The sequence below is a fragment of the Salvelinus fontinalis genome, chromosome 39, assembly GCF_029448725.1.
Source record: "Salvelinus fontinalis isolate EN_2023a chromosome 39, ASM2944872v1, whole genome shotgun sequence".
Classification (NCBI taxonomy): Eukaryota; Metazoa; Chordata; class Actinopteri; order Salmoniformes; family Salmonidae; genus Salvelinus; species Salvelinus fontinalis.
Genome location: NC_074703.1, coordinates 28,136,397 through 28,164,222, shown reverse-complemented (window position 1 = coordinate 28,164,222; position 27,826 = coordinate 28,136,397). Strand labels below are relative to the sequence as shown.

Here is a 27,826-nt window from a genome sequence, read left to right as displayed (position 1 = left end):
TTTGAAGAAGACATTCATTTATTTCCAATTCAGTTGTGGTCCAGAGACTGTTCAATCATTACACAAGAAACAAGTCACGTAGTGGGCTTTGCGGTCACTCAATGTTTGACTCATAAAAATAAAATAAAAAGTGGTTTTCAAAACCAAAAGAACAAAATGATGGGACTCCAGATTGCACAGGTTTTAAAATACTTGATACACGGCAGATTGTGTAAATTAAAACACTTCCTGTTTCAGTGGTACAGGTCATTGCAACATTGTGTTTTTAAAATGTCCTTGTATGACAACGGCATAGAAAAATAGACAAACTACTCTATTATCTTTCTCTCTCGTAACATAAAATAGTTTCTTAAACCCTTTGCTTGATACATATAAACCGTCCATCAAACTAGTCTAGCATGTGTGAGCACAGAAGACTCTGAACCGTGTCGATGTACATCGAGTTTCAGACATCTGGAAATAAAGCCAGTCGCATTATGAAAATAAATGGCAGGTTCTACAGTACGGTGTAATTCCTCCTTTGGGAAACTTCTACCTCAACAGAGGGTCACTTCTGAGAGGTAGCACAAGCTTAAGGCTGGAAATAGTCTATTAAAAAAAAAAAACTGGACTTTCCACTTAATAAAGTGTTCAAAATAAACTCATCCAACTTCAAGTGAATTAAACATTGTCAAATGCCTGGAAACTAAAATGGTTTAAGAGAGGAACCTTTTAAAAACAAGTACAGTCATTCCAAAACATATACAATTGTTTGATTGCTCTTACTACATTATTCTTATGATAAAAACATCTTAAAAATGGCACAAATCTAATGTCCTTGTAATCTGAATCCACAGGTGACATCCACAGTGCCCACATTAGGAAGACTAATTTAGCTAGATCAGCAAATGGTTTAGATTATAAAATGATTGTGCCGGTTTGGGCATGACCCCAGGGACTTACTCATTAGGCACCTAATGGAAGAAAACAGACAGACAGGGAGAGGGGCTCCCTGGACTTGTCCCAGAAGAAATGCTTATTTCCACTTCTCGTTGCAAAGTGTTTTGAAACATTTTTCTATTGGGTGCCTCATTAAACAGGGCCCTGGCCTCATTAAACAGGGCCCTGGCCTCATTAAACAGGGCCCTGGCCTCATTAAACAGGGCCCTGGCCTCATTAAACAGGGCCCTGGCCTCATTAAACAGGGCCCTGGCCTCATTAAACAGGGCCCTGGCCTCATTAAACAGGGCCCTGGCCTCATTAAACAGGGCCCTGGCCTCAGAACTGGTTTGCGGTGGCTTCCGTGGAGAAGCGGTGGGCGTAGGACTCATAGATGGTATCCATGAAGGAAGTGTCGTTCTGAAAAAGAGAGAACAGCGAATTAGAGAGAGAGAGAGAAGGAGAGAGAGCTAGAGAGAGGAAGGGAGAGTAGAGGAGAGAGAGATAAGCGAGCGAGCGATAGAATACTCTGATCAGGAGTGTGGAATACAAACAAAACATTAGTATTTGGACAGGTTGAGTGTCTGTCTGTCTGCGCTGGTCTGAAACAGCTCTCTCTAGCAGGACAGTGTCTGTCTGCTCTGGTCTGAAACAGCTCTCTTTAGCGGGACAGTGTCTGTCTGCTCTGGTCTGAAACAGCTCTCTTTATCAGGACAGTGTCTGTCTGTCTGGTCTGAAACAGCTCTCTTTATCAGGACAGTGTCTGTCTGTCTGGTCTGAAACAGCTCTCTTTATCAGGACAGTGTCTGTCTGTCTGATCTGAAACAGCTCTCTTTAGCGGGACAGTGTCTGTCTGTCTGATCTGAAACAGCTCTCTCTAGCAGGACAGTGTCTGTCTGTCTGCGCTGGTCTGAAACAGCTCTCTAGCAGGACAGTGTCTGTCTGTCTGATCTGAAACAGCTCTCTCTAGCAGGACAGTGTCTGTCTGCTCTGGTCTGAAACAGCTCTCTTTATCAGGACAGTGTCTGTCTGCTCTGGTCTGAAACAGCTCTCTCTAGCAGGACAGTGTCTGTCTGCTCTGGTCTGAAACAGCTCTCTCTAGCAGGACAGTGTCTGTCTGTCTGCTCTGGTCAGAAACAGCTCTCTTTATCAGGACAGTGTCTGTCTGCTCTGGTCTGAAACAGCTCTCTTTAACAGGACAGTGTCTGTCTGCTCTGGTCTGAAACAGCTCTCTCTAGCAGGACAGTGTCTGTCTGTCTGTGCTGGTCTGAAACGGCTCTCTTTAGCAGGACAGTGTCTGTCTGCTCTGGTCTGAAACAGCTCTCTTTAGCAGGACAGTGTGTGTCTGCACTTCGATGAATAACCAAGGTCCTTTGGCAAGACTGTCTGGCTGTACAAAGACGGAACATAAACAGTGTGTCTCTGACGGTGTCCTGAGCAGAAAGACAGTGAACATAACGGCAGGAACTCAGGACAACCCATTTGGCTGTGTGAGACCAGCTGCTTCTTCAAGGAGGGGTGAGTTTGACGCCTGCAGAATTGTCAGTCGTGTTATGTAAGTTAGTGTATGTTAGTCGTGTTATACATTGAAGAAAAACAGAAACGCAACATGTAAAGTCTTGGTCCTGTGTTTCATGAGCTGAAATAAAAGATCCCAGAAATGTTCCAGACGGAACAACAGGCTTATTTCTCAAAAATGTTGGGCACAAATGTCTTTACAAGCGCACCCACCGCCGACAGGGCTCCTGAATCAAGCGCACCCACCGCCGACAGGGCTCCTGAATTAAGCGCACCCACCGCCGACAGGGCTCCTGAATCAAGCGCACCCACCGCCGACAGGGCTCCTGAATCAAGTGCACCCACCGCCGCTAGGGCTCCTGAATCAAGCGCACCCACTGCCGACAGGGCTCCTGAATCAAGCGCACCCACCACCAACAGGGCTCCTGAAACAAGCGCACCCACCACCAACAGGGCTCCTGAATCAAGCGCACCCACCGCCGACAGGGCTCCTGAATCAAGCGCACCCACCGCCGACAGGGCTCCTGAATCAAGCGCACCCACCGCCAACAGGGGGGGGGGGGGGGGGGATTCAATAAAATAAGCGCAAGCCTTCATCGTTGTCTTTTCTCCAGAAACGTTAGGAATGACTCGACTAGTAATGCCTTGAAGATCAACCAGTTGATCTGGATTGACCGTTTGGTGACCACTGCCTTATATGAACTGTAACGACGTACAGTAAAACCAGCCTGGCTCGTCCTCTCTCCTACCTGTATGAGGTGCAGCAGGGTGGCCTGGAGCTGGCTCTTAGAGAGGCCCCTGGGTTGGGGGTCGTCAGGGGACTGTGGGGCCAGGAGGGCTGAGGGAGGATGAGGGCCAGGGGGGCAAGGGGTGACCCCAGAGGCATTGGCCTGGGGGCGCTTGGCCTGGGAGAAGACACTGGGGGACAGTAGCAGGGTAGGTGCCACCGTGGCTGGGATACGCTGGGGGGAGATCACCTGGAGATGGAGAGGACATGGTTAGAGACAGAGACAGTACTTCCACAAACCCAGATCCCTCACTGTACAAAACCACCCCAGCACCTTTTTATTTTACAGTCCTTTGAGTCAGATAGGATATATTTTGTTTTTTACCTGGAACTTCTGAGCAGCGGTGCCTGCAGAGGTCTTGTCAGCCAAACTGTCCAGAGACCTGGCTGTAGAATGAGCCGCCTGCTGACCGTGCTGCCCCATGGCTGGGGGGGCTGAGGGGGCTAGAGGGGCAGGCTCGTGGAAGCGGGGAGCCAGGTTAGAGGAAGGCCTAGTGGGCTCTGGGACCAGACTCTGCTCCTGTTGAACCAGCTGCAGCCTCTGGAGCAGCTCATGAGGGGAGACGACACCAGTTAGCTGCCCCGGCTGGAGGTGACCTGGCAGGGGTTGGAGGTATAAGGGCTGGGGCTGCTGGAAGGGGTGGAAAGGGTGACAGGACTGTGACTGAGGTTGAGGATGAACAGGCTGGGGTTGGTGGGGAGGTTGAGACTGGGAGGGGTGTGAGGGAAACACGGGGACCAGCATCTGGGGGGGCTTGGTGGGGCTGAAGTACAACGGCTGGGCCTGGTGAGGGGGGAGGTGGACGTGTTGAGAACCAGGGAAGCCCAACACATCCACCAGGAGAGGCTGAGGATGGGCAGACTGGAGACCAGGGATGAGAGGAGGAGGCTGCTGGAGAGGAGGAGGCTGCTGGAGAGGAGGAGGCTGCTGGAGAGGAGGAGGACGATCACAACAGGTCGTCATTGAAGGGGTGGTGGAAGTGGGCTGGTTCTGGAACAGTCTCTGGATGGGGTCTTGTCTGGCCTGGGTCCGATGGTGGAGGACAGAGGGGGCTCCGTTCTCATGCAGTCTTTTCTCGGATGACTCGGAGACGGGCTGGAGCTGCTCCATAGGACCCCCTCGCTGGAGCTGCTCCATAGGACCCCCTCGCTGGAGCTGCTCCATAGGACCCCCTCGCTGGAGCTGCTCCATAGGACCCCCTCGCTGGAGCTGCTCCATAGGACCCCCTCGCTGGAGCTGCTCCATAGGACCCCCTCGCTGGAGCTGCTCCATAGGACCCCCTCGCTGGAGCTGCTCCATAGGACCCCCTCGCTGGAGCTGCTCCATAGGACCCCCTCGCTGGAGCTGCTCCATAGGACCCCCTCGCTGGAGCTGCTCCATAGGACCCCCTCGCTGGAGCTGGTTCCGAGGCTGGGAGGAAGAGGCGGCATCCTTCATGAGCTTCTGGAAGGCAGGGCAGTGCTGCGGGGGGCTGCTACCTGAGATCAGACCCCCTTCCTGGGCCTGGAGATGGAGCTGGGCCTGGCCTGGGTCGTCGTAGGACAAGGAGCGGGCCACCGCCGGGCGGACACCTCCAAGCTTTCCCTGGGGCTGGGACCCTGGACCTCTTGACCCTGACCCAGCCATGGGAGAGACCAGCTCGGCTCTGGGCTGCTGGACACCGAACAGAGTTGCCAGAGAGAGAGGCCTGGGCTCTCCTTGACTATCCTAAGAGAGGAAAAGGGTGATGGAGAGAGAGTGAGAGGGTGAGAGATCAGTGGTGTGAAACAGACAGTACATAAGGAAAACCAACAGTAGAGCCTAACTGTGAAACCAGGTCAACACTGTCTTAGAAATCAGCAATTTGACCATAAAAAGAAATAAAAAAACACTAATTCACAGGGTGGATAAACCACATTTAAAATCGACTTATTTCCATTGTGTTGAATAAGGGGAAAGGCTGTGTGTACCTGAACAGGCCTCTCCTGTAACCCAGGATGGGGATATCTCTCCATAGGTTTGACAGGGATAGGTTTGATCAGGCTGGGGTTGGCAGTAAGGACACGACACCCTCCTATCTCTTTAGGCTCTGGCTGACCACCCTGAGAGGAGAGAGAGAGACAATAACAGGACATTGATGTCCGTTTATTTAACCCATTTTCATACATGGCGCATTCAGGAATACATTAGTATGCACACATTATGATACAGCAGCAGAAATACATTGATCACAGGCTGCAGGCTTGTTATATGCTTTAGTGCCCCCTAGTGGTAGTGGTGTGTTAGTACCTTGTTGTGTTGTGCAGACCTTACCGTGAAACGCTAACTTACAAGCCCTTAGCAATTTTCGTAACTGCATTGTTGGTTAAGAAAATATTTACTAAATAAACTTAAGTCAATTTTTTTTTAAAGTAACAAAATAACGAGGCTATATAGAGGCGGTACCGGGAAAGGAGGAGACCTACAGTAGTCAGTTGTACAACAATGTATTCAACTGAAATGTGTCTTCCTCATTTAACCCTCTGAATCAGAAAGGTGCTGGGGGGGGGTGTGCCTTAACGGACGCCAGGGAACAGGGGGTTAGCTGCCTTGTTCAGGGCAACAGGGGGTTAGCTGCCTTGTTCAGGGCAACAGGGGGTTAGCTGCCTTGTTCAGGGCAACAGGGGGTTAGCTGCCTTGTTCAGGGCAACAGTGGGTTAGCTGCCTTGTTCAGGGCAACAGTGGGTTAGCTGCCTTGTTCAGGGCAACAGTGGGTTAGCTACCTTGTTCAGGGCAACAGTGGGTTAGCTGCCTTGTTCAGGGCAACAGTGGGTTAGCTGCCTTGTTCAGGGCAACAGTGGGTTAACTGCCTTGTTCAGGGCAACAGTGGGTTAACTGCCTTGTTCAGGGGAACAGTGGGTTAACTGCCTTGTTCAGGGGAACAGTGGGTTAACTGCCTTGTTCAGGGGAACAGTGGGTTAACTGCCTTGTTCAGGGGAACAGTGGGTTAACTGCCTTGTTCAGGGGAACAGTGGGTTAACTGCCTTGTTCAGGGGAACAGTGGGTTAGCTGCCTTGTTCAGGGGAACAGGGTGTTAGCTGCCTTGTTCAGGGGAACAGGGGGTTAGCTGCCTTGCTCAGGGGCAGAACGACAGATATTTACCTTGTCAGCTCGGTACCGAGTAAAATGTGCGGCGGTAACAGGTTAGTCGAGGTCATTAGTAGGTAGGAGTAAAGTGACTATGCATAGATCATAAACAGCGAGTAGCAGCAGTGTAGAAACAAAGGGGAGGGGGTGTGTGAATGCAAATAGTCCGGATGGCCATTTTATCAATTGTTCAGCAGTCTTATGGCTTGGGGGGAAAAAGCTGTTAAGGAGCCATTTGGACCTAGACTTGGTGCTCCGGTACCGCTTGCCGTGCGGTAGTAGAGAGAACGGTCTATGACTTGGGTGACTGGAGTCTGACAATTTTTGGGGCCTTCCTCTGACACCACCTAGTATACAGGTCCTGGATGGCAGGCAGCTTAGCCCCAGTGATGTACTGGGCTGTACGCACTACCCTCTGTAGCGCCTTACGGCCAGATGCCGAGCAGTTGCCATACCAGGTGGTGATGCAACCAGTCAGGATGCTCTCGATGGTGCAGCTGTAGAACTTCGAGGATCTGGGGACCCATGCCAAAACTTTTCAGTCTCCTAAGTGGGAATAGGTTTTGTCGTGCCCTCTTCACGACTGTCTTGGTGTGTTTGGACCATGTTAGTTTGTTGGTGATGTGGACACCAAGGAACTTGAAACTCTCAACCCGCTCCACTACAAACCCGGCAATGTGAATGGGGTGTGTCCGGCCCTCCTTTTCCTGTAGTCCACAATCATCTCCTTTGTCTTCATCACATTGATGGAGAGGTTGTTGTCCTGGCACCACACGGTCAGGTCTCGGACCTCCTCCCTATAGGCTGTCTCATCGTGGTCAGTGGTCAGGCCTACCACCATTGTGTCGTCAGAAAACTTGATGGTGTTGGGAGTCGTGCTTGGCCACGCAGTCGTAGGTGAACAGGGAAGTAGACGAAGGGAGTAAACACGCACCCCTGAGGGACCCCTGTGTTGAGCATCAGCGTGGCGGATGTGGACCTACCTTGTCATAGTGGTAAACACATACAGTGGGGACCTACCTTGTCATAGTCATTGCGAGCTTTGGTCAGCATCTGCAGGATGTCCACTCCTTGTCCCTTCCCAGGGTTCCCTGCTGCCTCCAGGGCTCGAGGAGACACCACGCCCCCCTGACCCTGCTGACCCCGCTGGGCTAGGACCTGTTCCTGTTTCGTTAGACTGAGAGAGGAGAGGTTAGAGGTGTGAGTTGGTCAGTGCTGTTGTGAACTGGTAATGGTAGTGCACACACCCACACTATATGGAACAGGGCACCATTTGAGATGGTCACTCAGACACACCAGTGGCAACTAGCTGGTGGTAGACAGTGAGTGATGATAGCTTGCAGGGACAGTGTCATGGGGAGACAGAGAGGGAGGGTGGGAGTGTGTGTGTTACTCACTACTTCATAAGCTCTGCGATGCGCTGGCAGTCCGCCTTATCATAGAACCAGATGCCATAGATAGCTACTAGACAGAGAGAGAGAGACAGAGAGAGAGACAGAGAGAGAGACAGAGAGAGAGACAGAGAGAGAGACAGAGAGAGAGAGAGCAGAGCAGGGAGCGAGAGACAGAGAGGGAGACAGAGAGACAGAGAGAGAGCAGAGCAGGGAGTGAGAGAGAGACAGAGAGAGACAGAGAGAGACAGAGAGAGACAGAGAGAGACAGAGAGAGCAGAGCAGGGAGCGAGAGACAGAGAGACAGAGACAGAGAGAGAGCAGAGCAGGGAGTGAGAGACAGAGAGAGAGAGAGACAGAGAGAGACAGAGAGAGACAGAGAGAGACAGAGAGAGAGCATAGAGAGAGCATAGAGAGAGCAGAGCAGGGAGCGAGAGAGGTCACAGGTCAGTCAACGGCCATAATGGAGGCTCCAATCTAAATCCAGAGCCGATCTAAATCCAAAATCCAATCTAAAAATCCAAACGCCCGCGCCTGAGCCGCGGCTAAATGCCCGCGCTAGACCCACGGCTAAATACACGGCTAAATACACGCGCCAGAGCCACGGCTAAATACACGCGCCAGAGCCACGGCTAAATACACGCGCCAGAGCCACGGCTAAATACACGCGCCAGAGCCACGGCTAAATACACGCGCTAGAGCCACGGCTAAATACACGCGCCAGAGCCACGGCTAAATACACGCGCCAGAGCCACGGCTAAATACACGCGCCAGAGCCACGGCTAAATACACGCGCAAGAGCCACGGCTAAATACACGCGCCAGAGCCACGGCTAAATACACGCGCTAGAGCCACGGCTAAATACACGGCTAAATACACGCGCCAGAGCCACGGCTAAACACACGCGCCAGAGCCACGGCTAAATACACGCGCTAGAACCACGGCTAAATACACGCGCCAGAGCCACGGCTAAATACACACGCCAGAGCCACGGGAGTCATTACACAGACATCACAACACACTGGGAGAAAGGCACCAAAAGTTAGAGCACAAGTTTGTGTGATCCAATGTCTAAAATAAACTGAACGATGAATGTTGGCGACTGCTGAGCTAGGTTCACTGCTGTGTGTGTGTGTGTGTGTGTGTGTGTGTGTGTGTGTGTGTGTGTGTGTGTGTGTGTGTGTTTTGGCAGGTTCTCTGATGCGTTCCTTCCTGGCAGGCAGTCAGAAGCGGAATAGGGGCTATGTCCCAATCATCTCTCTTTCCTATTGAAGAGTGCACTTGTTCACTTCCCTTAACTGATTTCAAAAATGAAATAACTGGTATAAGAAATATGGTGGAAACTCCCACTAGGCCATGCCTCCAACCAATACAACGCTTTTAGATGTGGGAAGAAGTGAACGAGTGAACACTTGAGCGGAAATGTGATATTATGGGACAACCCCACCGGAGAAGGCGCTACGTATAAACCCCCCACCGTGGAGAAGGTGCTAGGTATAAACCACCGCAGTGGAGAAGGCGCTACGTATAAACCCCCCCACGGTGGAGAAGGCGCAACGTATAAACCCCCCCACGGTGGAGAAGGCGCAACGTATAAACCCCCCCAGTGGAGAAGGCGCTACGTATAAACCCCCCCAGTGGAGAAGGCGCTACGTATAAACCCCCCCAGTGGAGAAGGCGCTACGTATAAACCCCCCCAGTGGAGAAGGGGCTACGTATAAACCCCCCACAGTGGAGAAGGTGCTAGGTATAAACCCCCCCAGTGGAGAAGGTGCTAGGTATAAACCCCCCCAGTGGAGAAGGTGCTAGGTATAAACCCCCCCAGTGGAGAAGGTGCTAGGTATAAACCCCCCACCGTGGAGAAGGTGCTACGTATAAACCCCCACGGTGGAGAAGGTGCTACGTATAAACCCCCACGGTGGAGAAGGTGCTACGCATAACTCCCCACGGTGGAGAAGGTGCTACGTATAACCCCCCCACGGTGGAGAAGGTGCTACGTATAACCCCCCACGGTGGAGAAGGTGCTACGTATACCCCCCCATGGTGGAGAAGGTGCTACGTATAACCCCCCACGGTGGAGAAGGTGCTACGTATAACCCCCCACGGTGGAGAAGGTGCTACGTATAACCCCCCACGGTGGAGAAGGTGCTAGGTATAACCCCCCACGGTGGAGAAGGTGCTAGGTATAACCCCCCACAGTGGAGAAGGTGCTAGGTATAACCCCCCACAGTGGAGAAGGTGCTAGGTATAACCCCCCACAGTGGAGAAGGTGCTAGGTATAACCCCCCACAGTGGAGAAGGTGCTAGGTATAACCCCCCACAGTGGAGAAGGTGCTAGGTATAACCCCCCCAGTGGAGAAGGTGCTACGCATAACCCCCCCACGGTGGAGAAGGTGCTACGCATAACCCCCCCACGGTGGAGAAGGTGCTACGTATAACCCCCCACGGTGGAGAAGGTGCTACGTATAACCCCCCACGGTGGAGAAGGTGCTACATATAACCCCCCACGGTGGAGAAGGTGCTACATATAACCCCCCACGGTGGAGAAGGTGCTACATATAACCCCCCACGGTGGAGAAGGTGCTAGGTATAACCCCCCACAGTGGAGAAGGTGCTAGGTATAACCCCCCACAGTGGAGAAGGTGCTAGGTATAACCCCCCCACGGTGGAGAAGGTGCGGCGTATAACCCCCCCACGGTGGAGAAGGTGCGGCGTATAACCCCCCACGGTGGAGAAGGTGCGGCGTATAACCCCCCCACGGTGGAGAAGGTGCGGCGTATAACCCCCCGCGGTGGAGAAGGTGCTACGTATAAACCCCCCCACGGTGGAGAAGGTGCTACGTATAACCCCCACAGTGGAGAAGGTGCTACGTATAATCACCCACACAGTGGAGAAGGTGCTACTTATAAACCCCCCCCAGTGGAGAAGGTGCTACGTATAAACCCCCCCACGGTGGAGAAGGTGCTACGTATAAACCCCCCCACAGTGGAGAAGGTGCTACGTATAACCCCCTACAGTGGAGAAGGTGCTACGTATAACCCCCCCACGGTGGAGAAAGTGCTACGTATAATCCCCCCCACAGTGGAGAAGGTGCTACTTATAACCCCCCACAGTGGAGAAGGTGCTACGTATAGACCCCCCCACGGTGGAGAAGGTGCTACGTATAACCCCCCACAGTGGAGAAGGTGCTACGTATAATCCCCCCCACAGTGGAGAAGGTGCTACTTATAACCCCCCACAGTGGAGAAGGTGCTACGTATAAACCCCCCCATGGTGGAGAAGGTGTTACGTATAATCCCCCCCACGGTGGAGAAGGTGCTACGTATAATCCCCCCCACAGTGGAGAAGGTGCTACGTATAACCCCCCACAGTGGAGAAGGTGCTAGGTATAAACCCCCCACGGTGGAGAAGGTGCTACGTATAACCCCCCACAGTGGAGAAGGTGCTACGTATAACCCCCCCACGGTGGAGAAGGTGCTACGTATAACCCCCCCACGGTGGAGAAGGTGCTACGTATAACCCCCCCACGGTGGAGAAGGTGCTACGTATAACCCCCCCACGGTGGAGAAGGTGCTACGTATAAACCCCCCCATGGTGGAGAAGGTGCTACGTATAACCCCCCCACGGTGGAGAAGGTGCTACGTATAATCCCCCCCACAGTGGAGAAGGTGCTACTTATAACCCCCCACAGTGGAGAAGGTGCTACGTATAAACCCCCCCACGGTGGAGAAGGTGCTACGTATAACCCCCCACAGTGGAGAAGGTGCTACGTATAATCCCCCCCACAGTGGAGAAGGTGCTACTTATAACCCCCCACAGTGGAGAAGGTGCTACGTATAAACCCCCCCATGGTGGAGAAGGTGTTACGTATAATCCCCCCCACGGTGGAGAAGGTGCTACGTATAATCCCCCCCACAGTGGAGAAGGTGCTACGTATAACCCCCCACAGTGGAGAAGGTGCTAGGTATAAACCCCCCACGGTGGAGAAGGTGCTACGTATAACCCCCCACAGTGGAGAAGGTGCTAGGTATAAACCCCCCACGGTGGAGAAGGTGCTACGTATAACCCCCCCACGGTGGAGAAGGTGCTACGTATAACCCCCCCACGGTGGAGAAGGTGCTACGTATAACCCCCCCACGGTGGAGAAGGTGCTACGTATAACCCCCCCACGGTGGAGAAGGTGCTACGTATAACCCCCCCACGGTGGAGAAGGTGCTACGTATAACCCCCCACGGTGGAGAAGGTGCTACGTATAACCCCCCACGGTGGAGAAGGTGCTAGGTATGAACCCCCCACGGTGGAGAAGGTGCTACGTATAACCCCCCACGGTGGAGAAGGTGCTACGTATAACCCCCCACACTGGGACACCGTTCATCCAGGACGATTCCTCACATTCCCGGAACGGAAGAGATCGCGCTAGATTCCAGGAAGTGGCGGCTGGGCTGTGTTCAGCAGAGCACAACATATTCCACTATTGAGACAGTGGGATTACCTACAGCCATTATATTAAAATGTACCATCTTCATCAGTCATGACTCATGCCAGACCACGTTAACTTCTTGGAAACTGTGACGACTTTTACCGAGTGGACTATCATGGATGAAATAAAAGATAAAATACATTTAAAAAAAGTCCTGTGTTAATCTCCTCATGATTCATGATATCGTTATGGATGATGTGGAGGTTCTGGGTTCTGTCACCATGACCTTCTTAGTCTAATAACTAGTCAGTGGAGCCAACGTCAATATTACAGACAGATATGTGCTATGAGAAAGCACAACATGTCTCTGTGGCAGTTACCCAGGGTTGGGGGCAGGCTGGGGCCGGATTCATTAGGTGCTGGGGTAGAGGGGTTATTGAGGCTCTGCAGCAGGGAGAGTTAGAAGCCAGGCCACTACTCTACTCAGCGTGACTGAGACAGGAGCCCTGTTGACAGGCAGACCAGGAAACGTTCTCCTGTCACCTCCATCAGAGTAAGAACTCACACAGCCTCAAATAGGCCACGTAGGAAGATAACGCTCTGGCACGCCGGTCGGCCAGAAAAGAGGACGGGGTGAGATAAGAAAGGAGGAGAGTAAAAGGAGAGAAGAGTAAAGTGGGGCGGACAAGGCGGAGACTGAGGGAAGGACTGAGGGACTGAAGGCCAGAGCCTGCTGGCTCCTGACTGACAGAGAGACAGACTACAGTGAGAGAGTCACTGAGTCAGTGAGGACAGCGGGTAAAGCACTGGGAGGTCTGAGTAGCTGGATCTGAAGGTTGGAGCTGCTACTGTGTCCGTCTGCCTGCCTGCCCCCCGAGCTGTGTACCCTGCACTGCCCTGCCTGCCTGGGGCTGTGGAGAGCCAAGCTAAAGGTCACCGCCTGGAAAAAGGCCGAGACAGACACTCCAAACCCTGGGAAAATAAAGAACCAGCGAGGAGAGAGATCTCTGGAGGAGCTGAGGAGAAACCACTTAGCTTAGTAGCTACAGGGGACTAGTCTGGTTAGACTAGTATACTACTCTGTCTGGGAAGGACTGAGACATTACCCAGACAGTCTCTCTGAGAAGACAGTACTGTTAGAGGACAGACAGGTACAGGAGGAGGAGAGACAGGTCAGGTACCTCAGTATTGGAAACCAGAGAAAGGGTTCTATTGGTTCATTATTTCCTCATAGAACAAAAGGGGCGTGTTAAAGGAAGAGGACAGACAGGAGACTGGTATCTCAGCAGTACCAGAGGACAGACAGACTGGTACCTCAGCAGTACCAGAGGACGGACAGACTGGTATCTCAGCAGTACCAGAGGACAGACAGACTGGTACCTCAGCAGTACCAGAGGACAGACAGACTGGTACCTCAGCAGTACCAGAGGACAGACAGACAGACAGGAGACAGGTACCTCAGCAGTACCAGAGGACAGACAGACTGGTATCTCAGCAGTACCAGAGGACAGACAGACTGGTACCTCAGCAGTACCAGAGGACGGACAGACAGACAGGAGACTAGTATCTCAGCAGTACCAGAGGACAGACAGACAGGAGACTAGTATCTCAGCAGTACCAGAGGACAGACAGACAGACAGGAGACTAGTATCTCAGCAGTACCAGAGGACAGACAGACAGGACAGGTACCTCAGCAGTACCAGAGGACAGACAGACAGGAGACAGGTACCTCAGCAGTACCAGAGGACAGACAGACAGGAGACAGGTACCTCAGCAGTACCAGAGGACAGACAGACAGGAGACAGGTACCTCAGCAGTACCAGAGGACAGACAGACAGGAGACAGGTACCTCAGCAGTACCAGAGGACAGACAGACAGGACAGGTACCTCAGCAGTACCAGAGGACACGTTGTCTAAACGTTGTCACCTAGTAGCAGCTCCACAACACCACTACTAGACTATCATCTTAGAGGGACTATGTTGAGGAGGTTGTTCCAGCGTAAACCCAAACATGAGCGTCTTCAAGAGGAGCCGGAGGTTGGGCCAGCCAAGGGGATGCTCATCACAGAGACAGAGATGGACTACATCTACGTACGACCAGGAGGTAAGGAAAGCCTCAAACATTTGTCATATGTCTGTGTCCCAAATGGCACACTGTCCCTTATATAGTGGCCTGGTCCTGGTCAAACGTAGTGCACTATAAAGGGAATAGGGTGCTATTTAGAACGCATAGGCTCTGGTCAAACGTAGTGCACTATAAAGGGAATAGGGTGCTATTTAGAACGCATAGGCTCTGGTCAAACGTAGTGCACTATAAATGGAATAGGGTGCTATTTAGAACGCATAGGCTCTGGTCAAACGTAGTGCACTATAAAGGGAATAGGGTGCTATTTAGAACGCATAGGCTCTGGTCAAACGTAGTGCACTATAAGGGAATAGGGTGCTATTTAGAACGCATAGGCTCTGGTCAAACGTAGTGCACTATAAAGGGAATAGGGTGCTATTTAGAACGCATAAGCTCTGGTCAAATGTAGTGCACTATAAAGGGAATAGGGTGCTATTTAGAACGCATAGGCTCTGGTCAAAAGTAGTGCACTATAAAGGGAATAGGGTGCTATTTAGAACACATAGGCTCTGGTCAAACGTAGTGCACTACAAAGGGAAACACTAGCCTACGTCAAACTACTATCCCCCATAGTAGAAAAGTTGACCTATTCTATTTTCAGCTTGTCGAGAAAAAAATATTGCCTTTTCCAAACAGACTCTGGGACAGTTGTGGGACGATAGATCCCAAACTCATACAACCAGTAGTGTCACGTTCCTGACCTGTTTTCCTTTGTTTTGTATTCATTTTAGTTGGTCAGGGCGTGAGTTGGGTGGGTTTGTCTATGTTTGTATTTCTATGTGGGGTTTTGTGTTCGGCCTGGTATGATTCTCAATTAGAGACAGGTGTGTATTGTTTGTCTCTAATTGAGAGTCATACAAAGGCAGCCAGGGTTTCACTGGTGTTTTGTGGGTGTTTGTTCCTGTGTCCTTACAGGACAGTTGAAGGTTAGTCACGTTTGTTGTTTTGTAGTTTGTAGTGTCTTGTTTGCTGTTTTTCATTAAAAGATGGCTTATTTCCCTCAATCCGCATCTTGGTCCTATCCATGCTCCTCCTCGTCTAAGGGGGAGAACAACATTGACTGCCTTTACAGAAACACCCACCATAACAGGACCAAGCGGATTGAGGAGAGAGAACAAGAACTAAAGCAATGGAGAGAAGAGGAATGGACTTGGGAGCAAATTTTCAATGGAGAAGGACCCTGGGCTAAGGTGGGAGAGAATCGCCGCTCTCGGGAGGAGAAGGCAGCCACAGCCCAGGAGCGCAGGTATGAGGGTACGCGGCTAGCACGGAAGCCCGAGAGGCTCACCCAAAAATTTCTTGGGGGGGGGGCTAAAGGGGAGTGTGGCGAAGCCGGGTTGGATACCTGCGCCAACTCCCCGGGCTTGCCGTGGAGTAAGAGGGCGTCGTACTGGTCAGACACCGTGTTATGCGGTAAAGCGCACGGTGTCCCCAGTACGCGTGCTTAGCCCAGTGCGGGCTATTCCACCTTGCCGCACTGGGAGGGCTAGGTTGGGCATCGAGCCGAGTGCCATGAAGCCGGCCCAACGTATCTGGTCTCCAGTACGTCTCCTCGGGCCGGTGTACATGGCACCAGCCTTACAGGTGGTGTCCCCGGTTCGCCTGCATAGCCCAGTGCGGGCTATTCCACCTCGCCGCACTGGCAGGGCTACGGGGACCATTCAACTTGGTAGGGTTGGGGAGGCTCGGTGCTCAAGAGCACGTGTCCTCCTTCACGGTCCGGTATATCCGGCGCCACCTTCCCACCCCAGCTCAGTACCACCAGTGCCTACACCACGCACCAGGCTTCCAGTGCATCTCCAGAGCCCTGTTCCTCTTCCACGTACTCTCCCTATGGTGCGTGTCTCCAGCCCGGTGCCTCCAGTTCCGGCACCACGCACCAAGCCTCCTGTGCGTCTCCAGAGCCCTGGACGCACTGTTCCTTCTCCCCGCACTCGCCCTGAGGTGCGTGCCCTCAGCCCGGTACCTCCAGTTCCGGTACCACGCACCAGGCCTAGAGTGCGCCACGAGAGTCCAGTGTGCCCTGTTCCTGTTCCCCGCACTCGCCCTGAGGTGCGTGCCCTCAGCCCGGTACCTCCAGTTCCGGTACCACGCACCAGGCCTATAGTGCGCTTCGAGAGGTCAGTGTGCCCTGTCCCTGCTCCCCGCACTAGCCTTGAAGTGCGTGCCGTCATCCCGGTACCTCCAGTTCCGGCACCACGCACCAGGCCTACTGTGCGCCTCAGCAGGGCAGAGTCGGGCGTCTGCCCAACGCCTTCTGCACTGCCTGCCTGCCCAGCTCCGTCTGAGCCATCTGTCTGCCCAGCGCCGTCCGAGCCATCTGTCTGCCCAGCGCCGTCTGAGCCATCTGTCTGCCCAGCGCCGTCCGAGCCATCTGTCTGCCCAGCGCCGTCCGAGCCATCTGTCTGCCCAGCGCCGTCCGAGCCATCTGTCTGCCCAGCGCCGTCCGAGCCATCTGTCTGCCCAGCGCCGTCCGAGCCATCTGTCTGCCCAGCGCCGTCCGAGCCATCTGTCTGCCCAGCGCCGTCCGAGCCATCTGTCTGCCCAGCGCCATCTGAGTCAGCCGTCTGCCACGGGCCATTAGAGCCGCCCGTCTGTCCCGAGCCAGTAGAGCCGTCCGTCAGTCAGGAGCCGCCAGAGCCGTCCGTCAGTCAGGAGCCGCCAGAGACGCCCGCCAGTCAGGAGCCGCCAGAGACGCCCGCCAGTCAGGAGCCGCCGGAGACGCCCGCCAGTCAGGAGCCGCCGGAGACGCCCGCCAGTCAGGAGCCGCCGGAGACGCCCGCCAGTCAGGAGCCGCCGGAGACGCCCGCCAGTCAGGAGCCGCCGGAGACGCCCGCCAGTCAGGAGCTGCCCGCCAGTCAGGAGCTGCCCTACAGTCCGGAGCTGCCCTACAGTCCGGAGCTGCCCTACAGTCCGGAGCTGCCCTACAGTCCGGAGCTGCCCTACAGTCCGGAGCTGCCCTACAGTCCGGAGCTGCCCTACAGTCCGGAGCTGCCACTCAGCCCGGACCTGCCGGAGTCCCTCAGCCAGGACCTGCCGGAGTCCCTCAGCCAGGACCTGCCGCCCCTTATCCCGGTGCTGCCCCTTGTCCCGGTGCTGCCCCTTGTCCCGGTGCTGCCCCTTGTCCCGGTGCTGCCCCTTGTCCCGGTGCTGCCCCTTGTCCCGGTGCTGCCCCTTGTCCCGGTGCTGCCCCTTCATTTAGGTGGGGTTAGTGGGAGGGTGGTCATTGGGAGGGGGATAAAGAAGCGGGGATTGATTATGGTGGGGTGGGGACCTCGTCCACCGCCAGAGCCGCCACCGTGGACAGACGCCCACCCAGACCCTCCCCTAGACTTTGTGCTGGTGCGCCCGGAGTTCGCACCTTAAGGGGGGGGTTCTGTCACGTTCCTGACCTGTTTTCCTTTGTTTTGTATTCATTTTAGTTGGTCAGGGCGTGAGTTGGGTGGGTTTGTATTTCTATGTGGGGTTTTGTGTTCGGCCTGGTATGATTCTCAATTAGAGACAGGTGTGTATTGTTTGTCTCTAATTGAGAGTCATACAAAGGCAGCCAGGGTTTCACTGGTGTTTTGTGGGTGTTTGTTCCTGTGTCCTTACAGGACAGTTGAAGGTTAGTCACGTTTGTTGTTTTGTAGTTTGTAGTGTCTTGTTTGCTGTTTTTCATTAAGATGGCTTATTTCCCTCAATCCGCATCTTGGTCCTATCCATGCTCCTTCTCGTCTAAGGGGGAGAACAACAATGACTGCCTTTACAAGTAGGCCTCGGATACATTAAACATGTTTACATTAAAAAGCAATGAGTCTGATGAAATAGATCAGAACGTTTGGTTAAAATGTGGATAAACGAGTATTTCTTCACATCATCGGCGCAGCAATGTGCACAAGACAGCAGGCTACACGCGGATGTTCCTTCCATAATGCAGTTAGCGGGGAAAACACGACTGTCAAAAGGGCACTGCACATGCGAGCGCCTCCATGTGACAGAGATGAAAATATCCGTTAGAACGAGGGGAGATCTAACATGTAACAACTAGCACGGGATGCTAATATAACCAGGATTGTGCTTCTGCCTACTGGACAATGAAAGTTGATATAGAAGAATGGCCTCCACAGATGTTGGCTGGGCTACTGTGAAGGTAAGATACTCCTCATAATATGTTATGGTTCAGGTTTCAAAACAGTGAAGTATATGTTAAGACAATGCAATACTGCCCTGAGGAAGCCTGTCTTCTGTTGACTAAGCATTGGCTGTCAGATACTGGAGCAGCTCTTGTGATGTCTGACAGATGTGTGTCTGCATGGTGTGATAAACAAGATAGATAACCAATACTGTGCACACACCCCAATTTAAATCCACACGATTATGCAAACTAACCTATAGACCAATAAATCACAACCAGTCAAATGTATTTCCATCAACTGGTTTTTCCATCAATGAATAGACTAAAAGTATTATCTTGCAATGGGATATTTTCTTCTCCTCCCAGACAATTGGCCGGCACCAATTTTATTTAAAATCGGCTTTTCAAAATATTTTTATTCTTTCCCATCGTCCAAAAAACCGGCTATTACCGGCTAACAGAAACCCGTCAACGTCCCAATGACATCACAGTTGAGACAACATTCTAAATCAGCCTGGCTGGCACTTCCACCAGCTAATGACCTCATAACCAAATATTTGTTTAGTGATAAGATTCTGTGACCTCTCGTGAAAGGTCATGTTGAGGGACGTGTGGTGATCTTAACATCATCATATAAATAACTCAAGTTAGCTATACCCCCCCCCCCACCGGACAGTTTTGTTTGTGTGTAAATGTCTAATAATTAGAACGAGGACTCCAGCAATATCTTAAACAAAGCATTCCACCTGCCTGTCACTGAGAATGATGTGTGCATCAGTGTGTGTGTGTGTGTGTGTGTGTGTGTAGTGTGTGTGTGTAGTGTGTGTGTGTAGTGTGTGTGTGTAGTGTGTTTGTAGTGTGTGTGTGTAGTGTGTCTCCCACGTATAACGACAGGTTGGTTTGTATCTAACGTAGTAGGCAGGTTGGCTGGGTCTCTGCTGTTGGCAGGACACTTGCAGTAGAAAACCGGCACAGAGGCACTCAAACCCGGGACGACTGCCACAAAAATACCTCTGAACCATATATGGACCTGTGGGGCCACAGCCACTGGATGAGACGGCTCCAGGCTCCTCTCCTCAGGGTGGGTGTCTGCAGCACTGAGTCTCTTTCTCAGCCTGCAACACACCTGGGATCAAATACTATTCCAAGTCATTTCAACCACTTTATCTGGGTTTCATTGAGCTTGTGTGGCTTAACAGACGAACTGAATAGTCCCCAAACTATAAATCCCACCCATCAGGCACTCCAGCCGGGATAGGGAATACGCTCAAAATTTGTGTTGAAAGATGTCAAATAGTGCTTGAACCCAGGTCTGATATGCACTCTGCAAATAGTTCTCTCATTTAAATGAAGTGCTCCATGATGGGCCAGGATTCCTGGACGACACCACTTGGTAGAAAGTTAGCTGCATCTTCAATCTGTTTAAACTACGCCGAACTCTCCAGTAGTATTGACCATGATTCACATCCAATCTCTTTTTACAAATGTAAGATCTGGTCTAATCAAATGTAAATCTCCTGAGATGTGTAGCCTAGCAGGACTGAAATAAATATGTTCTGGAACGCAAACATCTACAGGCCTACACCTCCGGGACATAGTTCCCGTGGTGATGTAAACACACCTCCGGCACATAGTTCCCGTGGTGATGTAAACACACCTCCGGCACATAGTTCCCGTGGTGATGTAAACACACCTCCGGCACATAGTTCCCGTGGTGATGTAAACACACCTCCGGCACATAGTTCCCGTGGTGATGTAAACACACCTCCGGCACATAGTTCCCGTGGTGATGTAAACACACCTCCGGCACATAGTTCCCGTGGTGATGTAAACACACCTCCGGCACATAGTTCCCGTGGTGATGTAAACACACCGTAGTGATGTAAAAACACCTCCGGCACATAGTTCCCGTGGTGATGTAAAAACACCTCCGGCACATAGTTCCCGAGGTGATATAAACACACAGCACATAAGCGGTACAAGACCCGAGGGGGTTGGAAGCGGTTCGCTGACGCCTTCATATGTTTCACAAGGTATTCAAATACACAGGTACTATGTAGGTAGGGCTAATAGCCCTGGTACTATGTAGGTAGGGTTAATAGCCCTGGTACTATGTAGGTAGGGTTAACAGCCCTGGTACTATGTAGGTAGGGTTAACAGCCCTGGTACTATGTAGGTAGGGTTAATAGCCCTGGTACTATGTAGGTAGGGTTAACAGCCCTGGTACTATGTAGGTAGGGTTAACAGCCCTGGTACTATGTAGGTAGGGTTAACAGCCCTGGTACTATGTAGGTAGGGTTAATAGCCCTGGTACTATGTAGGTAGGGTTAATAGCCCTGGTACTATGTAGGTAGGGTTAACAGCCCTGGTACTATGTAGGTAGGGTTAACAGCCCTGGTACTATGTAGGTAGGGTTAACAGCCCTGGTACTATGTAGGTAGGGTTAACAGCCCTGGTACTATGTAGGTAGGGTTAACAGCCCTGGTACTATGTAGGTAGGGTTAACAGCCCTGGTACTATGTAGGTAGGGTTAACAGCCCTGGTACTATGTAGGTAGGGTTAACAGCCCTGGTACTATGTAGGTAGGGTTAATAGCCCTGGTACTATGTAGGTAGGGTTAACAGCCCTGGTACTATGTAGGTAGGGTTAACAGCCCTGGTACTATGTAGGTAGGGCTAATAGCCCTGGTACCATGTAGGTAGGGTTAATAGCCCTGGTACCATGTAGGTAGGGTTAACAGCCCTGGTACCATGTAGGTAGGGTTAACAGCCCTGGTACTATGTAGGTAGGGTTAACAGCCCTGGTACTATGTAGGTAGGGTTAACAGCCCTGGTACTATGTAGGTAGGGTTAATAGCCCTGGTACTATGTAGGTAGGGTTAACAGCCCTGGTACTACGTAGGTAGGGTTAACAGCCCTGGTACTACGTAGGTAGGGTTAACAGCCCTGGTACTACGTAGGTAGGGTTAACAGCCCTGGTACTACGTAGGTAGGGTTAACAGCCCTGGTACTATGTAGGTAGGGTTAACAGCCCTGGTACTATGTAGGTAGGGTTAATAGCCCTGGTACTATGTAGGTAGGGTTAACAGCCCTGGTACTATGTAGGTAGGGTTAACAGCCCTGGTACTATGTAGGTAGGGTTAACAGCCCTGGTACTATGTAGGTAGGGTTAATAGCCCTGGTACTATGTAGGTAGGGTTAATAGCCCTGGTACTATGTAGGTAGGGTTAACAGCCCTGGTACTATGTAGGTAGGGTTAACAGCCCTGGTACTATGTAGGTAGGGTTAATAGCCCTGGTACTATGTAGGTAGGGTTAACAGCCCTGGTACTATGTAGGTAGGGTTAACAGCCCTGGTACTATGTAGGTAGGGTTAACAGCCCTGGTACTATGTAGGTAGGGTTAACAGCCCTGGTACTATGTAGGTAGGGTTAACAGCCCTGGTACTATGTAGGTAGGGTTAACAGCCCTGGTACTATGTAGGTAGGGTTAACAGCCCTGGTACTATGTAGGTAGGGTTAACAGCCCTGGTACTATGTAGGTAGGGTTAACAGCCCTGGTACTATGTAGGTAGGGTTAACAGCCCTGGTACTATGTAGGTAGGGTTAACAGCCCTGGTACTATGTAGGTAGGGTTAATAGCCCTGGTACTATGTAGGTAGGGTTAACAGCCCTGGTACTATGTAGGTAGGGTTAATAGCCCTGGTACTATGTAGGTAGGGTTAACAGCCCTGGTACTATGTAGGTAGGGTTAATAGCCATGGTACTATGTAGGTAGGGTTAACAGCCCTGGTACTATGTAGGTAGGGTTAATAGCCCTGGTACTATGTAGGGTGGGTTAACAGCCCTGGTACTATGTAGGTAGGGTGAATAGCCCTGGTACTATGTAGGTAGGGTTAATAGCCCTGGTACTATGTAGGGTGGGTTAATAGCCCTGGTACTATGTAGGTAGGGTTAATAGCCCTGGTACTATGTAGGGTGGGTTAATAGCCCTGGTACTATGTAGGTAGGGTTAGTAGCCCTGGTACTATGTAGGTAGGGTTAATAGCCCTGGTACTATGTAGGTAGGGTTAACAGTGCAGGGGACTTACAGCGAGCCCTGGTACTATGTAGGTAGGGTTAATAGCCCTGGTACTATGTAGGTAGGGTTAATAGCCCTGGTACTATGTTGGTAGGGTTAACAGTACAGGGGACTTACAGCGAGCATTCCTGTAGAGTAGGAACGGATCCTGCAGCTGGAAGTCCAGGTCTTTAGTGATGGGTTCAGTCAGGTTCTCCATACTCAGCCTGTTCATTATGGTGAAGCCATGTCTGGGAGATGCTAGCCTGAGGACAAACAGGAGGGCATGAATAGAAAGAGTTAACCTCTACAGGATCGGTGTCCATAAACCGGGACGGTTGTTGCTCAATATGTGATTATGTGACTAAACTTTCCGGGACATAGACATGTCTTCTTCACTGGATCAGTCTAAATTACACCTAGGCTCCTATGTTAATGTCTGGCCTTTCTCTCGCATTTCAAAGATGAAACCAATTTTTTTTATAGAAAACACATGTTTCTTTGTATTATCTTATATCAGATCTAATGTGTTATATTCTCCTACATTCATCTCACATTTCCACAAACTTCAAAGTGTTTCCTTTCAAATGGTATCAAGAATATGCATATCCTTGCTTCAGGTCCTGAGCTACAGGCAGTTAGATTTGGGTTTGTCATTTTGGGCTACATTTTTTAAAAAGGGGTCCGATCCTTAATTAAGGGACTTTACATTACACAGGCCTTATACCAGAGATAATAGCAAAGTACCAAGCAGGGCATCGGTAAAAAAAGGAGGGAGGTACTTTACATTACATACAAGTTGAATAACCAGTGTACGGTGCTAACAGACTGGAAACTAACTGGTGAGTACATGCATGCATCTGAGTTGGTCTATTTCCTTAGGCCTACAAGGAAACAGAAAGGTGTTACATGTTCAAGTAGGCCTACAGGGAAACAGAAAGGTGTTACGTGTTCAAGTAGGCCTACAAGGAAACAAAGGTGTTACATGTTCAAGTAGGCCTACAAGGAAACAGAAAGGTGTTACATGTTCAAGTAGGCCTACAGGGAAACAGAAAGGTGTTACGTGTTCAAGTAGGCCTACAAGGAAACAGAAAGGTGTTACATGTTCAAGTAGGCCTACAAGGAAACAGAAAGGTGTTATATGTTCAAGTAGGCCTACAAGGAAACAGAAAGGTGTTACATGTTCAAGTAGGCCTACAAGGAAACAGAAAGGTGTTATATGTTCAAGTAGGCCTACAAGGAAACAGAAAGGTGTTACATGTTCAAGTAGGCCTACAAGGAAACAGAAAGGTGTTATATGTTCAAGTAGGCCTACAGGGAAACAGAAAGGTGTTACATGTTCAAGTAGGCCTACAAGGAAACAGAAAGGTGTTATATGTTCAAGTAGGCCTACAGGGAAACAGAAAGGTGTTACGTGTTCAAGTAGGCCTACAAGGAAACAGACGGGTGTTACATGTTCAAGTAGGCCTACAAGGAAACAGAAAGGTCCTACATCTTCAAGTAGGCCTACAAGGAAACAGAAAGGTGTTACGTGTTCAAGTAGGTCTACAAGGAAACAGAAAGGTGTTACGTGTTCAAGTAGGCCTACAAGGAAACAGAAAGGTGTTACATGTTCAAGTAGGCCTACAAGGAAACAGAAAGGTTCTACATGTTCAAGTAGGCCTACAAGGAAACAGACGGGTGTTACATGTTCAAGTAGGCCTACAAGGAAACAGAAAGGTCCTACATGTTCAAGTAGGCCTACAAGGAAACAGACGGGTGTTACGTGTTCAAGTAGGCCTACAAGGAAACAGATGGGTGTTACATGTTCAAGTAGGCCAACAAGGAAACAGAAAGGTCCTACATGTTCAAGTAGGCCTACAAGGAAACAGACGGGTGTTACGTGTTCAAGTAGGCCTACAAGGAAACAGACGGGTGTTACATGTTCAAGTAGGCCTACAAGGAAACAGAAAGGTGTTATATGTTCAAGTGGGCCTACAAGGAAACAGAAAGGTGTTACGTGTTCAAGTAGGCCTACAAGGAAACAGACGGGTGTTACATGTTCAAGTAGGCCTACAAGGAAACAGAAAGGTGTTACGTGTTCAAGTAGGCCTACAAGGAAACAGAAAGGTGTTACGTGTTCAAGTAGGCCTACAAGGAAACAGAAAGGTGTTACATGTTCAAGTAGGCCTACAAGGAAACAGAAAGGTGTTACATGTTCAAGTAGGCCTACAAGGAAACAGAAATGTCCTACATGTTCAAGTAGGCCTACAAGAAAACAGAAAGGTCCTACATGTTCAAGTAGGCCTACAAGGAAACAGAAAGGTGTTACGTGTTCAAGTAGGTCTACAAGGAAACAGACGGGTGTTACGTGTTGTTACATGTTTATGACCTACTTCCTGGGTGGGATAGGGTGTGTGGAAGTAGTCATGGCTCTTCAAGGCTACAGGCCATAATAGTCTACTCAGTGATAACCAATCTGTTCAGAGGGAGGGGAGGGCTGACGTAGCTAACCCACTAAGCCCATTATATTTAACCTGATGGAGGCAGGCTTCTCAGCTGAAGTACACACAGAGACCGATCCCAAATGGCACCCTATTCCCTATATAGTGCACTACACTTTTGACTATGGGCCCTGGTCAAACGTGACGCACCATAAAGGGAATGGGGCGCCACTTGGGATGCACCCCCACCAAGAGGCAAAGCTCACGGGGAAGTACATAGAGAAAGAGCCATCATACCTTGTGTAGACAAACAGGGTCCCCTCCACGTCAGTCTTCTCCTGCAAAACAACACAGGAACTGATTAGGGTTGAGGTCATTAGAAAGGGACGTTGATTTGCTTGAACGGAGTCTTCATCGATCTCTCCAGTCACAGCAAAATGTTACGTAGGCTGTGGGTTATGAAGAAAACCTATTCCGGTGCGATAGTTTTTGAGTCACTGATTATTTGGACCAATCATGAATATGGGGAGCACCTACACCTGGATATTTGATTTATTTGTGAAAGGGGAGGGGTTCACCACCGTCACCCCCACCCACAGAACCAAGTGGGAATTCCACGATAACAGAATGATTCCGAGAGACAGATTCTTCCCTTTAAAATGTACGCCAAACAATGACTGCAAAGTTAAACCACACAACTCTACACACAAGCACAAAAAGACACACTTACTTAAAGGAACAGATGCAGAGTTGGGTAACAGAACGACTGCACAAACAGCACCGACCGTCATTCTGTTAATGGCACCAAACGTTGTACCTTGCATCAAGTAAATGTGTTTTTGTTAAATATTCTTCAAAATCATCCTTATCCATAGGAGTTGTACGGTTTAACTTTGCAATCATTAGTTTTTGTTTGGCGCACAATTTATAAGTGATTAAAATCAGAGTCTCGGCATCATTGTGTTACCTTGGAATTGACCAAATCCAGAAACAAGCATTCACACCAGATTTGGTTCTGGGTGGCTGATATTCATTGACCTAGTTAGCTACTATGTCAACATTCAGTCTGAAAACTGTCAGCTGTTTACAAACTAGTAGCAGTGTGATAAATACTCTTGTCCACCACATCTAACAATAACTAGCTGGAGGGCAATGGGTACTATGTACCCCGGTATGTGTGGGTTCGAGTTGTTGACGATGAATATGACGTGTCTCCATATGACTCCATTTTGGATCAAGCATAAATTGGCTTTAACATGCACAATAACGTGCCAAATCTGTGATTTAGCTCTTTTTTGTAGGGTAAACATTAGAATAAGTTGCCTCAATATTTGAAACGATAGGTGGTAATATCTCTCTAGGAGCTGATCCATCGTCAGTATTGTGAAATAATTATAAATGTTAAGGAAATGATTGAATGGAGAAAGCTGAGCTCCCTTTCCATCCTATCAGTATAGACAGATGCTCAAACATGCAGGTTTCGAATGGATGGTGTGATGCAATTGTGGAGCGTCCAGACATATCAAACTCCATACCACGTCGCTGTGCGCCTCTCAAATGTTGTAATAACGTGGATGGCTGCATACATCTCAACATGAACATGATTGGTTGACGTAGGGAGTTCCTGTATAAAACACAAACTCACTTACTTGACAACAGCTCCGCAAAGCGCAAAATGTATGTTTGCTTTGACTTCTGTAGAGGCCGCATAACAGTAAATGTTGTATGGCCACTGCAGACGTCGGATTGACCATGCAGAGCCTTTTATCCACCTCCTCTCTGCCTGGTGTTTTAGGAAAGATGCCGCTTGAAAACACTTCATCCTAAACTCCATCGCTATAGGCCGTAAATTGCGATAGTTGCTCTGGGAACCTCCATTATGTGTGAGTCACAAACCGATTCTGACAAAACGCTTGCTGAGCTGTCTAATGTGAGTTTGAAATCGGAGCTTCGTGGGCGATATGCCGCCTTCAAAACAACTGGGAACTCGGAAAATAAATATAAACTTTCGGACTGGGAAAAATCGATTTGAACGGTCATCCAACTCGGCATACCAACTCGGGAACTCTGGCCTAAAAATCACTGACGTCATGATTTGACCTTGTATTTTTCAGAGTCCCCAGTTTGAAACGCGGCATTAGGCGACGCGTCATATTCATCAGCGACATCTCGAATGCAGATAGTGGGGCTGGCATTATTGCCAAGTTAACGTGCTAGTCGGAATTAGATGATGTCCGACTCGTTAATAGCTTAGTTATACATGTGCCGCGTCCAACCAGTTGGCAAGTCGGACATTTGAGTTTCCTAGTTCCGACTAGGACGTGAAAGCGATATAGGGTGATGTTAGCTAGCTAGCTTTCTAGCTTCTTGTAATACTAGCTATGGCCACATCTCCCAAAACCACGTGAATTCAAACTGACAAACTAGTTTATAATGTGGCATCCATATCAGTCCGCTAAGATGTTACTTAACGTTAGATAGCATACAACTTTGTTGAGAAGAGAAGGGAGCGCGAACAGAGCAGCGGTAGCATCCCTTAACTCACCCATTCATTTGATCGGTTGTTGAAAGTATACAACGCCACTTGACTCGCCACATCTACAATGTTGTTGATGTAAGGATCTTGTCTTTGCAGGGCTGCGAGACTAATGTCCAAACCTTTAGCAGTGAGACAGGTGTTTCCACCCGATGAGCTTGCCGTCATTGTTCTCCTTGAGCTAGCTAGCTAGTGATGCTAACTGGCACGTTATCACGGGTGAAGGAATTTTTGACTGTTCCAAAGTAAAACGCAGACTATTGAAACTATCCCCGTCACAATACACTGTTATGAATTAAAATATTTAAAATAAATAATTTAAGAGAACATATAAGTGAATTGTAACTGTTCGGTACACCATCAACAGCTCACTTGACAGCAGCCATGTTTCGTCGAACAGATTGTAAACAATTAGGCATGATGAGTTG

The 27,826-nt window shown here is 50.2% G+C and overlaps 2 protein-coding genes across 5 annotated transcripts in view; one reads left to right on the top strand and one right to left on the bottom strand.

Moving 5' to 3' along the window:
• On the bottom strand, positions 1–27,826 carry dcp1b (decapping mRNA 1B). 3 transcript variants are annotated; one of them, XM_055905082.1, is made up of 9 exons: positions 27,408–27,826; positions 25,160–25,200; positions 22,578–22,705; positions 7,727–7,793; positions 7,350–7,506; positions 5,174–5,305; positions 3,549–4,931; positions 3,186–3,413; positions 1–1,338 (listed from the first exon to the last, which is right to left on the bottom strand). In XM_055905082.1, the coding sequence occupies exons 1-9, from the start codon at positions 27,564–27,566 to the stop codon at positions 1,258–1,260; spliced, it is 2,376 nt and encodes a 791-aa protein (XP_055761057.1). In that variant the 5' UTR covers positions 27,567–27,826; the 3' UTR covers positions 1–1,257. The 3 variants fall into 3 exon arrangements, with proteins under 3 accessions (XP_055761057.1, XP_055761058.1, XP_055761059.1); XM_055905083.1 differs by having other exon boundaries at positions 7,727–7,790; XM_055905084.1 differs by lacking the exon at positions 27,408–27,826 and adding an exon at positions 26,512–26,946.
• Positions 14,118–27,826, top strand: part of cacna1c (calcium channel, voltage-dependent, L type, alpha 1C subunit) — a 546,860-nt gene continuing 533,151 nt past the window's right edge. For both annotated transcript variants that reach the window (XM_055905081.1, XM_055905079.1), the window contains exon 1: positions 14,118–14,244. In XM_055905081.1, the coding sequence (XP_055761056.1) occupies positions 14,118–14,244 (127 nt within the window). The remainder of the gene's footprint in view (positions 14,245–27,826) is intronic.